The sequence below is a fragment of the Numida meleagris genome, chromosome 21 (genome assembly GCF_002078875.1).
Source record: "Numida meleagris isolate 19003 breed g44 Domestic line chromosome 21, NumMel1.0, whole genome shotgun sequence".
NCBI classification, from domain to species: domain Eukaryota; kingdom Metazoa; phylum Chordata; class Aves; order Galliformes; family Numididae; genus Numida; species Numida meleagris.
The window spans coordinates 4,648,518-4,663,085 of record NC_034429.1 but is presented as its reverse complement, the minus strand read 5'-3'; the positions used below and the strand labels follow the sequence as shown (position 1 = coordinate 4,663,085).

Here is a 14,568-nt window from a genome sequence, read left to right as displayed (position 1 = left end):
GGCACACACACAAGCAGGACACCCCTGCACTGCTCACTGCTCTCGCAGGGGGCTGGTGTTCGACGCGCTCTATGGGAACCTGCTGAAGGTGGACTCGCACGGCAACCTGCTGGTCTGCGCCCACGGCTTCCGCTTCCTCCGGGGGTCTGTGTGTATTTTTTTTGGGGGGTGGGGGTCCCTCAGTAGTGCTGGGGTGTGGGTTGGAGGGGCTGAGTGGCCTCGTGCCCCCTTCACAGGGCTGAGATCCTGCACTACTACCCCAACAAGTTCATCCAGCGGGACGACATGAAGCGCTTCCACATCCTCAATACCCTCTTCAACCTCACAGGTGAGCTGTGCCCCACCCCCCCCCCCCAGCCCCCCCCCCCCCCCCCAGCCCCAGACCTCCCCCTGTTTTGGGGTGCTGCCCCCCTGCACCCTCCTCACAGCCCTCTCCCACGGCAGAAACCTACCTCTACGCCTGCCTTGTGGACTTCTTTTCCAACTGCCCCAGATATATCAGGTGAGCGGGACGTGGGGGTCTTCAGCGAGGGGAGGGCTCTGGGGGTCCCCCCGGGGTGCAGCGCCTTCACCCTCTATTTCCCATTTTTCTCCCCATTTTTAGCTGCAACACTGGCTACAGGCACGGGAACCTCTTCATGTCCTTCCGCAGCATGTTCCAGGACGTGCGAGAGGCCATGGACCAAGTGCACCTCTCAGTAGGGCTGTGGGCAGCGCTGGGGGACCCCATGGCCCCAGCAGGTTTGGAGAGGGGACCCCAACCCTCTGCCACCCCCTCATCACCCGTCCTCCTCTGCAGGGCTGCCTGAAGGAGAAGACGTTGGAGAACCTGGAGAAATATGTGGTGAAAGATGTGAGTGTTTATGACCACCTCCCAGCCCTGAGACCCTCTTCAGTCCCCATGTCCCCTCCCAATCCCTATTTCCCTGACCCGGTGCTCTCACTGTGCCCCTGCAGCCCCATGTGCCACTGCTGCTGAGCCGCATGAGGGAGGTGGGGAAGGTGTTCCTGGCCACCAACAGTGACTACAACTACACCGACGTGAGTGGTGGCACTGCTGTTGGGGGGGGAGCTGGGCTCGGGTTTCCCACCCCCACAACCCTGCTGCGCTCCCAGGTGACGCTGCGTGTCGTTGCAGGCCATCATGTCCTACCTGTTTGACTTCAGGGACGAGGTGAGGGGACAGCCATGTTGGGGCTGGGGGGTGCTCCACCCAACCGTGTTCACCCCGTGTCACCTGCCCCCTTTCCCCCCAAAGCAAACTGGGACCCCCCCACGGCCCTGGCGCTCCTATTTCGACCTCATCGTGGTGGACACCCGCAAACCGCTCTTCTTTGCCGAGGGCACCGTCCTGCGCCAAGTCAACACGGTGGGGACCCAGGCGCCGCGCATCCCTCACCCCCACAAGCCGGCACTGAGCAGGCACAGGTGATGGTGACACAGTGGGGTGCTCTGTGCTCACAGGACACAGGGAAGCTGCGTATCGGGACCTACACAGGGCCCCTCCAGCACTGCGCTGTCTACTCCGGTGGTGAGTGCCTGACTGGGTGACACAGTGGCATAGGGATGTGGCAGCATGGGAACATGGTGGCACGGGAACATGGTGGCACAGGAACATGGTGGCACAGGGATGCAGTGATACGGGGATGCAGTGACAGAGGGATGCGGTGACACAGGGACACAATGGCATAGGGACATGGTGACCCCGTGCCCAGCCATCCTGTTGTCCCAGGCTCATCAGACTTGGTGTGTGACCTGCTGGGCGTGAAGGGCAAGGACATCCTGTACATGGGGGACCACATCTTCGGGGACATCCTCAAGTCCAAGAAGCGGCAGGGCTGGCGCACCTTCCTGGTGGTGCCTGAGCTGGCCCGTGAGCTGCAGGTGTGGACAGAGAAGAGCGGTGAGCAGCCCTGGCCATGCCCTCCCCTCCCTGCGGGACCCTCTGCCTTCCTCAGGGGCACAGCCAGCCCCAGGGACGGCTGCGGTGCCAGCACTGAGCTGGAGCTTTGTCTTGGCAGAGCTGTTTGAGGAGCTGCGGAACCTGGACCTCTTCCTGGCAGAGCTGTACCAGTGAGTGGGCACTGGGGCACCATGGGGTCCCTGTGCTTTTGTGGGGGGGGGGGGGGAACACAAAGGCCCCTTGGTGAGCCCCCCACTCCCACCCACAGGCACTTGGACAGCGGCAGCAGCGAGCGCCCAGACATCAGCTCCATCAAACGTCGCATCCAGGTGACGCTGGGACCACCGTCCCCATTCCACAGAGCACCCCACGCGTGGGGTACCTGTGCCCTGACTGCCCCACTGTGCCCACAGAAAGTCACACATGAGATGGACATGTGCTATGGGAAGATGGGCAGTCTCTTCCGCTGCGGCTCGCGCCAGACCCTATTTGCCAGCCAGCTGATGCGCTATGCAGATCTCTACGCTGCCTCCTTCCTCAACTTCCTCTACTACCCCTTCAGCTACCTCTTCCGGGCACCTTCTGTCCTGGTATGCTGGGTGCTGTGCCTCAGTTTCCCTCCCTGCTCCTCTGGTGGGCACAAGCCCATCAGGAGCTGTGTGCCAGCCCTGCTCTCACCCATCCCCACTGCAGATGGCCCATGAGTCGACAGTGGAACACAGCCCTGTGGACACTGCAGAGGGAAGCATGGCCCTGGAGCTGCAGCTGGACCAGCACAGCCAGCAGGTGTGGGGCAGGGCTGTGGCACAGGAGCCTGGCACCCACTTCCCACAACCCAGTGCCCACTGAACCCCCTCTCTATGTCTCAGGTCTTGGGGCTCCCCCAGGACTCCAGTGGGGAGGAGGAAGAGGATGGCAAGGCTTGAGCCCACAGCTGCTGATCCAGCAGTGCCAGTCCCCAGCAGACACCAGGCACTGTCCCTGGGGCTGATGGCTGAAGCCCTTCTCTGTGCTGAGCTGTTGCAAGTCACAGGGCAGCACCAGTGCACCCAGCAGCTCCCCCACAGCTTCAGCACTGGGACCTGCTCTGGGTGAATGGTGCCCAAACATAAGGTTCTGGGGCCAGCGCTGCTCCCTTTTACCTGCTAAGAGTCCCAGCCTCTCCCCTTATTTACCTTTGTCTATTTATAAAAGGCATGCTAACTTCTGACAAAGTTTTATTGGAGTCACAGAGTAGTAGAAGAGACATAAATTTTTTTTTTCCCCAAAGGAAAATTCATTTGCCCCAAGACTGGGGAAAATTGGAGCAAAGGGCAATTCCCCAGGCCTAGGCCAGCAGCTGGGACAAGTGCTGTGGCTGCATGCAAGCCCTGGGACAGCTCTGCACTGCTGGTTCTGCTGCTCCTGCAGTGCCTCAGCCAGCTTACGGTTCCTCAGTAAAGAGACCGAGCCCTGCTCGTACAGCTGGGTGGGGAGGAGCGGTGGGTGCAACAGGACTGCTGTTTGCTGGGGGCAGGAAGATGAAGACATGGCTCTGCTTTGTGCTTAGCAGCAGAACCATTGTGCTCCTCTTACAGAGAGGAAATTGGGGCATGCACGCACCCCAGCCCGCTGCCCATAGCCTCACGGCGCTGCTGGCTTAGAGGCTGAGCACAGCTCTCCTGGTGGCAGGAGGCAGGAGAGTGGCACTGCTGGTGCTGCCACGTGTGATGTGCCAGACGGGCTGTGCGCACCTTCTTCAGGAGCAAACCCTTGGGACATCACTTCCAAAACCCTGCGAGGTGCCCATTGCATTGCAGAGACCAGAACCATCTGCCAGCACAAAAACCAGGGCGTGCTTCAGGGTGGAGGTGCCAAGGGCCAACCCAAGAACAGGGAGCCTATGTCTCCCATCCCAGACCTTGCTCACCACTCCACCGGGTCACACTGCATCTCTTGTGTAAGGTTTTAAATAATTAAAAAACGTGGAAAAGGCTGATTACGTGCCACCCCTACATTGTTACATCTGAGAGGCAACAAGAGAAGTAAGTGCAGGGCAGCATGGGTGAGCCAGCAGCCCTCAGGGAATCCCTCAGCAACATTTGGGGCTACAGACTCAAAACCTCCATCTCTGCCACCTCTGGCAAAGCCTTGTTTTTCCGGAAAAAGAACTGAGTCTCCTCCTCATCATCCAGGATTTCACTGAGGGATGACACCACGGGGTCATGGTCCCTCAGCATCCCCGGATAGTGGCTCCCAGCCCTCTCTATGCGCAGCGAGCGCCGCACTGGCGTCAGGAATTTCACCTCTTGGCCTTCTGGCAGCTCCCTCGCTCTGCAGGGAGGAAAAAAGGCACGAGTGAGGCAAACCCCATAGAGAATGGCACAGGGTGTTTGCTGCCAGCAGCTCAGCCTCACCTGGGCACAGACGTCACTTGTAGCTTGATGGAAGAGACAGGTAGGCTGCTCAGGGCGCTCTCTGTTTGACAAGGAGTCACAGCCATGTGCTGCCTCTCACCTGGCCAAGGTGTTGTGGGCTCCCACAGAAGGTACTGCTCAGGCTTTTCCCCTGAAAGGAGAGAGAGAAATCACTATCAGACTGTGTAGAAAGTCGATCCCCCTCCTGCTTGCAAGTTCCCTTCAAGTACTGGAAGGCCGCAATGAGGACTCCCTACAGCCTTCTCCAAGCTAAACAAGCCCAGCTCCCTCAGCCTGTCTTCACAGGAGAGGTGCTCCAGCCCTCTGAGCATTCTCATGGCCCTCCTCTGGACCCGCTCACATAGCCCTATGTCCCTCCTGTACTGGAGACCCCAGGCCTGGATGCAGTACACCAGATGGAGCCTCACAGGGGGAGAACAGAGGGGGACAATCCCCTCCCCTGCCCTGCTGCCACTTCTCTGTTGCCACAGCCCAGGATGCTGTCGGCCATCCAGGCCCCAAGTGCATACTGCTGCCTCATGTCCCACTTTTAATCCACCAGAACCCCCAGGTCCTTTTCTGCAGGCTGCTCTCAAGGAACTCTTCTATCTGTACTCATATCTGGGATTGCCCCATCCCAACACCTTGCACTTGGCCATGTTGAACCTCATTAGGTTCATGTGGGTCCACTTTTTGAGCCTGTCCAGGTCCCTCGGGGTGGCATCCCTCCCTTCTGTTTCGTCAACTGCACCACTCAGTGTGGTGGCATCTGCAAACTGCTGAGGGCACACTGGATCCCACTGTCGATATCATTGATAAAGATGTTGAAGAGCACTGGTCCCGAGATGGACCCCTGAGGGACACCACTTGTGACTGGCCTCCACTTGGACACAGAAAAGGGCAGCAGGGTTTTAGAGAGGGAAGAGAGCTGCAGCTGGGGGCAGGGAAGGGGAGGGAGACTACAACACTGCAGAGCTCTGGACATAACTCAGGGCACCTTGCATGCTGTGCCAGGCTCAGCTCTGGCAGAAGAATTCTGCCCCATTTCTGAGATGAGGGTTCTGGACTTTCACAATGCTCAGTCCTCACCAAAGTCAACAGGGACACAGGGTGCTGGGACAGACTGCAAAGCATGCTTCTTCCCTGCCTGCAGCCGCAGGAACACTGGACTGCTAGCCAGCCAGCCCCTATGTGCACGTGTTACCTTCTGATGGTTGTTCTGCAGTCTTCAAAATATCAAGGACAACTTCTCTGAGCTCCTGGAGTGGCTGCAAAAAAAAAATCAGAACACAGGTCAAGGCAGGCAGAGAATGAAGACTACAGTCCAAAGAGGAGAAAAGGTTCCTGCTGCCTTGCTGAGGGAATGGCTGATGGCCACAGCTTTTCCCTTCTCCAGATCTGTGTGCAGATGCCCATCCCCAGGTGCTGCAGTTACACCATGCAGACCAGGCTCAGAGCTGCCACCTCCCTGCTCTCCTCTGGCCCTGTGCACACACTGCCTGCGTGGACAATAACTGTTTTTATGGAAGCAACCAGGATCCGCAGCTCTAAAGGGCTTTTTCACCAATGACTGCTAAACTGATCCCAAAATCTGACCCCTGGGCTTCGGGGCAACCCACTGGTGCGGAGGAGCTACTGAAGAGCACCTTACTCACCTCAGCACCAGCGCAGACTGCCGCTTTGTACAGCCCCGTCACGTCGAAAGGGCCATTGCGGGCAAGCAGCTTGGCTTTGCAGATCCAGAACTTGGCACATTTCTCTGCACTGGACTCATGGCACAGTATTGCAGAGAGCGCTTCCGATGGGACACCCTGCAAGGACAAGGGCAAGGTGCTGGAGAAAAGGTGGGCACTGAGGAGCTGCCCATGTGCCAGTGTTCTCCCAAAGAGAAGGCAAAAAGGATGCTCTAAAGCCTGCACTTCGCACTCATGTTCCACAAGCCTCCTATATGACCTTGGACAGATGATACAATTTTTATGCCTCCATTTTCCCTCAGTAAAATGAGCCTAGCATTTCAGAGGGAAGTTGAGGGACAGATTCTTCAGTGCAGGCACCAGCACGGCCCTCAAACCCAGAGCTGGGCTAGCAGTTGGCATTCCCAGCGGTGGAGCCCACCAGAGACATATCCTGGAGTGGTTCGACCAGCCTGGGCTGCCACTGCAGGAGTCCCCACTGCAGGCTGCACTGCTACACATCAGGACAACGGCAGGGACGCCTGTAAGCCACATTAGTGATTAGTTGTCCATGTTCATTGTCAGTGCATCTCTCTGCAGGCTCTCAGCTCCAGGGGTGAATCAAGCATTTTACTTTTCCTAAGCCAAGCAAGAATGCTTTGCTTCAAGAAAAGAGCAGCTTGTTAACATAGCCCGTTTCCCACTCCCACCTCCTCAATGAGCTTCAAGCACTCGGTCAGCAGGGCATTGATCCTGTCCACATGGAGCTGCTCCGGCTTTTCTGGCTTTTGTACCTCCTGCACAGTGCTCCTGAGGGGTGGCTTCTCCTTCTGTTTCACTGGCTTTTTTGGAGGCAGTGTCATAGGTGGCCGTTTGTAGCACTTGCCTTTGGAGGCCAGCCACTGCTCCAGCTGCCTCCTGTTAAAGGACCAAGGGATTATCTGTTACCACCACAAAAGACTACCAGCATTTGCCAGGCTGCTGCCTGTCATCCCTTTGGATTTCTAGATGCTTGGGAAGAACTTCTACCCTAGAAAGCACACTCGAGACAGGCTGGGAGAGGCAAACCCTCCTAGATTTAAGTGTCTTGAAGATAAAACAGAAGATGCAGCATGAACCAGCAAGGCTGTCTCTTCAGACACTGCTCACTCACTGTTGTCTGTAATGGGGGAAACGAGGAACCCAGAGGACCACCAAACCTCACCCTCACCCGCCTCTGCACTGTGGCATCCCAACAGTTCACAGATTGTGGAGCTGGGGCCCCGCTCCCTGCAGGCTGCAGCTGGCTCACGTGGTTCAGCGCCTCAGACTCTGCTGTCCCCTGGAGGTGAGGACCGTCAGCCAAGGATGCCACTTACTTACGATCCTCTGGTGTTGGGCTCTTGGGAACACGCCCAGCATGCACTCCATGCGTCTGCGGCAGCTCCGGTTTACGCATCCCCCTCCTGTTCCCAAATTCGCCCTGATTTGCTTGAGTTCTGGAGCTGTAGGTGCTGGGATGAGACTGTTTTTTGGGGACTCCCGCTCGGGATCTTGCTGTGTCCCCAGAAGGTGCTGTATTCACATCCTTCCTGACTGTCCCCCCTCTAACTGGGGGTCTTTGCCACTGCACTGCAGTACCCAACTTCAGGCCAAGTTTCCTAATGGGCCCGTTTGTGGTGCCCTGGGACTGGCCGGAGGCTGGGGGCTTTGCAGGAGCTCTACTGGAGTGCTTAAGAGTTCCCACCAGAGACATGCCAAGCTTTCCTATGGGTTCCCTTGCTGTATTGGTTTTTTCATGTTTTACAACTGGCTTCTTATGTAGCAAACACGTAGAACCAGCAAGTAACTGAGGGGGTTGCAATGGCCAAGTTGTGTCAGTTGGTTTTTGGGATGTGCTCTTTAAGTCTGGCAGGGGTTTCCTGAATTTGTCCTGAATCAGCACTTCCTTAGTCTGGCGGCTATTGATTCTGTCCTTTGGGCCCTTCACCGTCCTTGACACAGTGCCTGAGCTCTGCCCATGAGCCAAGGCCCTCTTGTTCCCAAGACTGTTTCCCTTAGATTGAAAAGTGTTGCTGGGCATAAGGTTTGTAGTTGCTTGTGCTGGCAAGTTCTCTTTGCCGCAGCCAAGCCGTTCCTGCAGGCCGTCATTTAGGGAGCAAGGTGCCCTGGGCAGAGGCTGGCTACTTCCAGTCTCCTCCAGCCCTCCAGGGTTTGGGAAACAAGAGGCAGAAACTGGGAGCCTCCCTCTGGGCTGCACAGAGGGGCCCGTGCTTGGTACGAGCCCCACAGGCAGCTCTGTGCCCTTCCTCAGCTGCTGTGGCCGTACCACTGCTACTCTCTGAGATGCATGTGAAGACTTCTGCAGTGCAGCGTGCCCAGCTGGCTGTGTAGGTTTGGCAGCAAGCTTGCCATCCTTCCAGGTGCCCTTCACTACGTTTTGGACAGTGTCCTTCTTGTTCCTGTCAAGCTGCAGAGACAAATAACCTCAGGCAGGGCCCAGAGCAGAGCTCAGCTCAGTCAAACCCCAACAGCTCACTCCCACCACAGCCCCACCAGCCCAGGGAACATGCACAAAGCCCAGCAGCAGGGAAGCAAGCCCAGTGTAACACCCAGCACCTGGACAGAGGACAATTCTCTCAGCTTAAGTTCCTCTGAAGACTAATTAGTTGTCTTAGGACCAGATGTTCAGCAATGTGTTGACTACACCTCGCCTGGGGTCAGGAACTCACTGTCCTGGTTTGTGTACCCTGTTCTGCCTGGACTCGCTTCAAGCATGACATACAAAACCAGGCTGAAAAGAGTTCTCTTCTACTTACATGTTCTGGTTTAGAAACTGCTTTTGAGAGTGGATCCAGGTGATTAGTCCGGTCCTTTAAATAGGGCCTGCAGAAACAAGTTATCCGAGTACTGAGCAGCTCTTACAGAAAAGGTGAAACCTAAAACACTTCTGATTGCTTCAGCCACAGGAGCTGATGAGAAGCATTTTGAAACCAGAAAGCTGTCAAGGAAGAAGCACGTAATATTTCTTTTCCTTCCGTGTGGCAATGGAAAAGTGACACAGAAGACTGTTGCATAACTCACGACTTCCGCTGACAAGAAAAGCGATCGAAGCGCTTCCTGCAGCTGATGGGGCCAGGCGGGCAGGACATGACGGGAACTCACTTAACAGGTCAGGTGTGATAATGAGCTTCCCTCTGTTTGCTTTTAAATGCACTGAAGATGCCCCTTCCTAATATTAGCCTACCCCAGAAGGCTGCTAAAACGCAGCACTCAAATTTGGATCGCAAAAGCTGCAAGAAGCTGCACAGCTGGTAATGCAACCAAAGGCTGTCCTGCAGATCCAAAGCCTGAGATGAAAAAGCTTTGTGGAGACTCAGAAGACATCCAGAAGACATGGTATCAAGCAGCAGGAAATATCAACACTCAAATCATGTCTGTGCTGATGCTGCCAGTAGCTGCAGAGCAGTGCCAGGGCACTGCAGGAGCTGTCCCAGCCTGACAACTGGCACAGGGCCGAGGCTGCTCTCGTTAGCGAGCCACTGCAGCGAGAAGGCAGGTGCTGGCGAGCCAGAGACAGCCACACACCCCAACTTACTTGGTACTGGGGCATTTCAGCTTCCTTTTGGCCTCCAGGTACTCCTGGAGCTGTCTTCTCCGTTCTTCTGCAAAGAGATGGAAGGAAAACGTAGTGCACACACAGCCCTCGGAGCTCTAAGAATGAGTGTTACCACCGAGTTCCCTCCCCGAGCACACTGCTGTTCCCAGACACCCCATCAGCTCCCGGCACACACGAGGCATTGCCCACGGCCCATTGGAACAAGAACTGCAGCTCTCTGGTGCGTACAGCACAAGGCTACCCAAAGCCCAGTTGTGTGGGGCTTTGCTGGCCTGTAGGATAGAGGAGGTGCTGCCTACAGCCTTGGGCACCTCCAGCGACAGGGCACCCACAGCTTCTGCACGCAGCCTGTCCCATCTGACTCCGATTTCCCCCTCTTTTAGCTTAAAACCATTCCCCCTTGTCCTACTGCTATCAGATCACGTAAAGACTCACTCTCCATCCTTCTGCTTTGACAAAGGGCTGCGGCGCAGGGCAGCAAGGCCTCCACCACCCCCCCTGCCCGGTGTCCCACCCCACGTCCTCCCCAACCACGGCCCCACCCGGACTCCCTCACTCGTGCCCGGGGCTCTGGGGCACCCTGCCCTCCCCTCACCGACACCGCGTCCCGGTGCCCGCAGAGCCTCACGGGCCGCCTGCACAGCCCCCAGCACCGCCCCCGACGCCCCTTTTTGCGGGCACCCCTCGGTCCCACAGCTCCACAGGTCCCCAGGCCTGCGGGGGGATCTCTCCACAAGGACCCGGATCCACAGCCGGCCCAAACTCCCAGCACCCCCTGGGTCTGGGTCTGGATTCCGATCCCCCAGCCCTCACCTTGCGCAGCCGCCGCCATGTTCTCAACCTCCCACCGCGGCCGCAACCGCCGCCCATGCCCATTGGCCACCGCCTCCTTCAAACCGACCAATGGAGAACGCCGAGGGGGGCAGGACCAAAGGGGCGGGGCGGAGACAAGGAGCTGAGATTAGGCGAAGAGAGCGGATAAAGCGCGTACAGCAGAGCCACTGCTCGGGCCGGAAGTGTGTGTCGGCCAATCGCGTTCGTTTGTGTCTGTCAACGGGTGTGGTGCACGGCGGGGTGGGGGCGTGGGGGGGAGGGGTCTGGGTGGGATCCGAGGGAAGATCGGAGGAGGTCTGAAGTTGTTTTGAGGGAGCTGTGAGGGACCCTGCGTGGCTCTAATGGAGACCTGGATGGCTCTGAGAGCGTTCTGAGGGGCTCTAAGGGGGTTCTGAGGGGGACGTGGGGGGTCTCTAATTGGTTTTGATGGGCCCCGAAGGGGACTTGGTGAGGCCCCGAGGGGTTCAGATGGGGAGCTCTACGAGGCATGAGGGGAGAGTTCTTAAGGAGCGATGGGGGGCTCTGAGGGGGACCTGGGAGATGCGGCAGTCCCCGGTCTTTGCTGCCAGGTACCTGCAGAGGGCCTGGAAGAGAGCAGGAGGCGGCCTGGGCATAGGGGGCAGGGTCCTGCCGCTGGCGCCTGCTGTGGGAACGCTTCTCCTCCAGCCAGAACCGCCCTGACTGATCCCAAGAGGCACACGCTGAGACACACGTCCACAGGGAAGCTTTTATTTCTCCAGTCACAATAAATACATCCATCTCCAAGGGGAGACGGAATAAAACCATCGTGATTACAGTAAAAAAAATATAAGTTAAAAGCAACAGGACAGTAACAAAATATAAACGAAGCATGACTCAGGCCCATGGGGCCCAGAGTGGCTATTCCACGTGGAATAGCGTTGTGGGGCAGCAGAGGGTTGTACTCGGTACATACGGCATGGAAACCGGCAACGGGCCGGTTTGGGTTGGAGCGGGTGGTCAGCGCCCACTCAGCTTGTAGGTGGCGATGTTGACCTGGTCGGGCTGGTTGGTGATGCCCACGGGCTGCCGGGGCTGCAGCGAGGTGCAGATGAACCAGCCGGGGAAGGCGGCCGACTCGAAGCGTGTCGTGCCCTCGGCCGGGCTGTCCAGGCGGTAGAAGATGAAGCGGGTCAGCTCGACGCTGTCGATGTCCCGCATGACGTCAGCTTCCTGCAATGGGAGCCGGCGGGGCTCAGTGGGTGGTGGTGACATCCCAGCAGGGGAGTGGGGATGGGATGGGGATGTGGGATGCTCACCTCCAGTTGCAGCATGGGCTCGGTGCCACTCATCACACACGACATGTAGAGCTTGTAGCCCTTGATGCCCAATGCCACAGGCATCTGCCCAGCTCCAGCGCTGCCCCGTGGGCCTCGGGGCCGGTACAGCGCTATGTTGAGCCTCACTGCGGGGAGAAGGGACGGGTTGGCGGGCATGCCGCAGGGATGAGGGGTAGGGACAGGGATGCGGTGCCCTCACCTTTTTCGCTGGAGGAGGGCCCCTGGAGGTGCAGGGCCACCAGCTGGGTGGGCGACTCCAGCACAAAGCACTTCTGGTTGATGTCAAAGATGTCGAAGGACTGCGAGCGAGTGTAGCGGAAGGCAGGCACCCCGGCGTAGCTGCTGTCCAGCCGCTGGAAGGTGACGGGCTCTGCAGGGCATAGGGGGTCAGCAGGTGGCAACAACACCCCAGCAACCACCCCTCCTACTCCTCCAGCACCGCGCTCCTACCAAAAACCTCCTCCAGGAGTGCACTCAGGTCACTGTCAGCAAAGTCCCTGTGCGTCGGCCTCCTCAGCAGCTTGGTCATGGCTACCACCAGCACAGCAGCCTGCCGGAAGCTCCAGGTGCCGCGTCCCTTCCTCACTGTCACCTGCACGTCCACCGCGGTGTGCTCTGAATCCAGGCGAGGCTTCTGTGGGGAGAGGGCTGCAGCTGAGTGCCCCATGCTGCCATGGCACTGTGCCACCGGGCCCTCCCATCCTTACCTTCTGCAGGCAGAGGCAGGCGGGGCCGTAGAAGGTCTCCTCGCTGAAGCTGAAAGGCAAAGCGGGTGGTGAGCTTTGGGCCATATGAAGCTCAGACCCGCAGTGAGTCCCTGGCCCCTGTCAGCGCTCACCTGCTGCTCTCCAGCACATCCAGGTCAGGAACGAACGCCATCTCTGTGCCCAATGTGAATCCTAAGGGTGAACGCAACCTGCAGTGCTGTGCTCCTGCTCCTCCCGCGCGTTTTGGTGCGCTCTGAGCCTGGCCGCCGCGCAACGCGTTTTCAAGCAGCGCTGGAAGGAAGCGGCTCCTGTGCGGGATTTCCACATTTTGCAACACGCCCGGAGATTGCCAAGTTTCGTATCTCCAGCACGCAGCGCCGCAGGCATCGGCACCGCCTCTGTGCTGGGTTGTGCAGGGGCACTCTGGGGCTCAGTGGGGCTCTGCTTTGGGGTTGGGCAGTGGGGCTGTGCTTTGGGGTTATTGTAGAACTCAGAGTATGCTTTGTGCCCAAGCTCTGGGGCTTAGTGGGGCCATGCTTTAGGGTCGGTATGGGATACAGTGGAGCCATGCTCATTGTAGAGCTCAGAACATGCTTTTTTTGGGGTCAGCATGGTGTTTGGCAGGATGATGCTTCGGAGTCAGTGTGGGGCTCAGTGGGGCCACACTTCAGAGTCTGTGTGGACCACACAGCAGGGCAATGCTTTGGGATCGATGCGGGCCCCAGTGGGGCAATGCTTTGGGATCGGTGCAGGCCCCAGCAGGGCGATGCTTTGGGATTAGTGCGGGGCGCAGCAGGGCAATGTTTTGGGGCTGTTGTGGTGCACAGAGTGGGGCGATGTTCAGGGTCTGGCTCTCTTGCGCTGGCTGGGCTGACACACTGGGGCTGCCCCATGGCCGCCAGTGCTCTTGATGACGCCAGCTCTCGTCAGGGCTGGAGCAAGGCCGGATTCCCCGAAAGGGGCCCGTGGCGCAAGTGCTGCCACTCCCCCATTTCCCCACCCAGCCCCTCTGCTTCCTGCCAGCAGCCACAGGGACCCCACAGGTCCCACCCCACGGTCTGTCTTTGGGACGCTGTCCTCTTGGGCTTGCTGCTGCCCATCTCTGTCCGGAGGATGCCCACGGCCAGCCCTGCCGGCTCCCACGCAGTTGTGCCACGGTGGCTGGGGATGTGCGTGTGTGGGGTGCCTGTGTGTTTTCCTGCAGCCGTTTCACTTCCCAAATGGTGTCACTGCCCCCACAGGATGTGACTCAGGGCTGGGACCTGTCCCTGTGCCATCGTGTCACCACTCTGTGGTGGAGGTCCTCACACCTGGCTGTCCATGCACCAAGGTGGGTGTCCCCTACGAGCAGGTGCCCCCCCCCCCCACCAGAACGTCTCTGTTACCAGGATGTCCATCCCCCATGGGTAGATGTCCCCATGGTGGAAGTCCCCATGGTGGATTTTGTCATTGTGGATGTCTCTGTGGGCGGATAATCCCATAACAGACGTCCCCCACACCAGGATGTCTCCACACCATAGCGTCCGTGGAGACCCCCATGGTTGCTTGGCAGCAGATGTCCCCATGGCCAATGTCCCATGGCAGATGTCCCTACACCATGGCAGATGTCTCCATGGTGGATATCCCCTCGAGGTGGGTGACCCCATTACAGATGTCCCCATAGCGGATGTCCCCACACCACACTGAATGTCCTTATCATGGATGTTCCCGTGGACAGATGTCCTCATGATGGATGTCCCCATGGATGACGTCCCCATTTCAGAGGTTTCCACACCATGGCAGATGTCCCCACACCACAGTGAATATCTCTATGGCAGATGTCCTTATCGATGGATGTCTCCGAGGCCAACGTCTCCATGACACGGCTCCTGTCCCCACCCCACAGCGAACACCCACGGCGGATGTCCCCGCACACCCACATGCCCCCACCCGGGGAAGCGGATGGAAGACGCCCCACCCCCTCCCCTGAGCGGCCGCGGGAACTCTGAGCAGTGCGCACGCGCGGCGGGGCCCAGCTCAGACGGAGGGGCGTGGCTTAGGATGAGAGTGGGGGCGGGGTGACGCGGTGACGTAGAGGCGGGGCGGGGCGACGCGGGGCGGCAGCCGGCGGTTGGGGGCCGCTGTCAGAGTCGGGGCCGCGAGCGGGGCGAACGGGCGGG

The 14,568-nt window shown here is 58.6% G+C and overlaps 4 protein-coding genes across 7 annotated transcripts in view; 2 read left to right on the top strand and 2 right to left on the bottom strand.

The window, feature by feature from the left end:
• On the top strand, positions 13–3,121 carry LOC110387155 (cytosolic purine 5'-nucleotidase-like). The gene is made up of 15 exons (XM_021375013.1): positions 13–148; positions 237–328; positions 445–502; positions 605–698; positions 800–853; positions 958–1,041; positions 1,139–1,174; positions 1,259–1,369; positions 1,465–1,531; positions 1,733–1,903; positions 2,022–2,073; positions 2,172–2,232; positions 2,317–2,493; positions 2,597–2,689; positions 2,773–3,121. Exons 2-15 carry the CDS (start codon positions 286–288, stop codon positions 2,827–2,829), a joined length of 1,158 nt encoding a protein of 385 aa, XP_021230688.1. The 5' UTR covers positions 13–148; positions 237–285; the 3' UTR covers positions 2,830–3,121.
• Positions 3,104–10,529, bottom strand: CKAP2L (cytoskeleton associated protein 2 like). The gene is made up of 9 exons (XM_021375011.1): positions 10,384–10,529; positions 9,550–9,616; positions 8,771–8,837; positions 7,331–8,421; positions 6,683–6,890; positions 5,955–6,110; positions 5,504–5,567; positions 4,300–4,450; positions 3,104–4,216 (listed from the first exon to the last, which is right to left on the bottom strand). The coding sequence occupies exons 1-9, from the start codon at positions 10,400–10,402 to the stop codon at positions 3,991–3,993; spliced, it is 2,049 nt and encodes a 682-aa protein (XP_021230686.1). The 5' UTR covers positions 10,403–10,529; the 3' UTR covers positions 3,104–3,990.
• Positions 11,118–14,352, bottom strand: LOC110387108 (interleukin-1 receptor antagonist protein-like). The gene is made up of 6 exons (XM_021374912.1): positions 12,541–14,352; positions 12,410–12,458; positions 12,153–12,336; positions 11,902–12,072; positions 11,682–11,827; positions 11,118–11,595 (listed from the first exon to the last, which is right to left on the bottom strand). Exons 1-6 carry the CDS (start codon positions 12,579–12,581, stop codon positions 11,383–11,385), a joined length of 804 nt encoding a protein of 267 aa, XP_021230587.1. The 5' UTR covers positions 12,582–14,352; the 3' UTR covers positions 11,118–11,382.
• The window catches only part of OGDH (oxoglutarate dehydrogenase), a 22,107-nt gene continuing 22,003 nt past the window's right edge, over positions 14,465–14,568 (top strand). For all 4 annotated transcript variants that reach the window (XM_021374909.1, XM_021374906.1, XM_021374910.1 and 1 more), the window contains exon 1: positions 14,465–14,568. The gene's annotated coding sequence lies outside the window, so the exon portion shown is untranslated.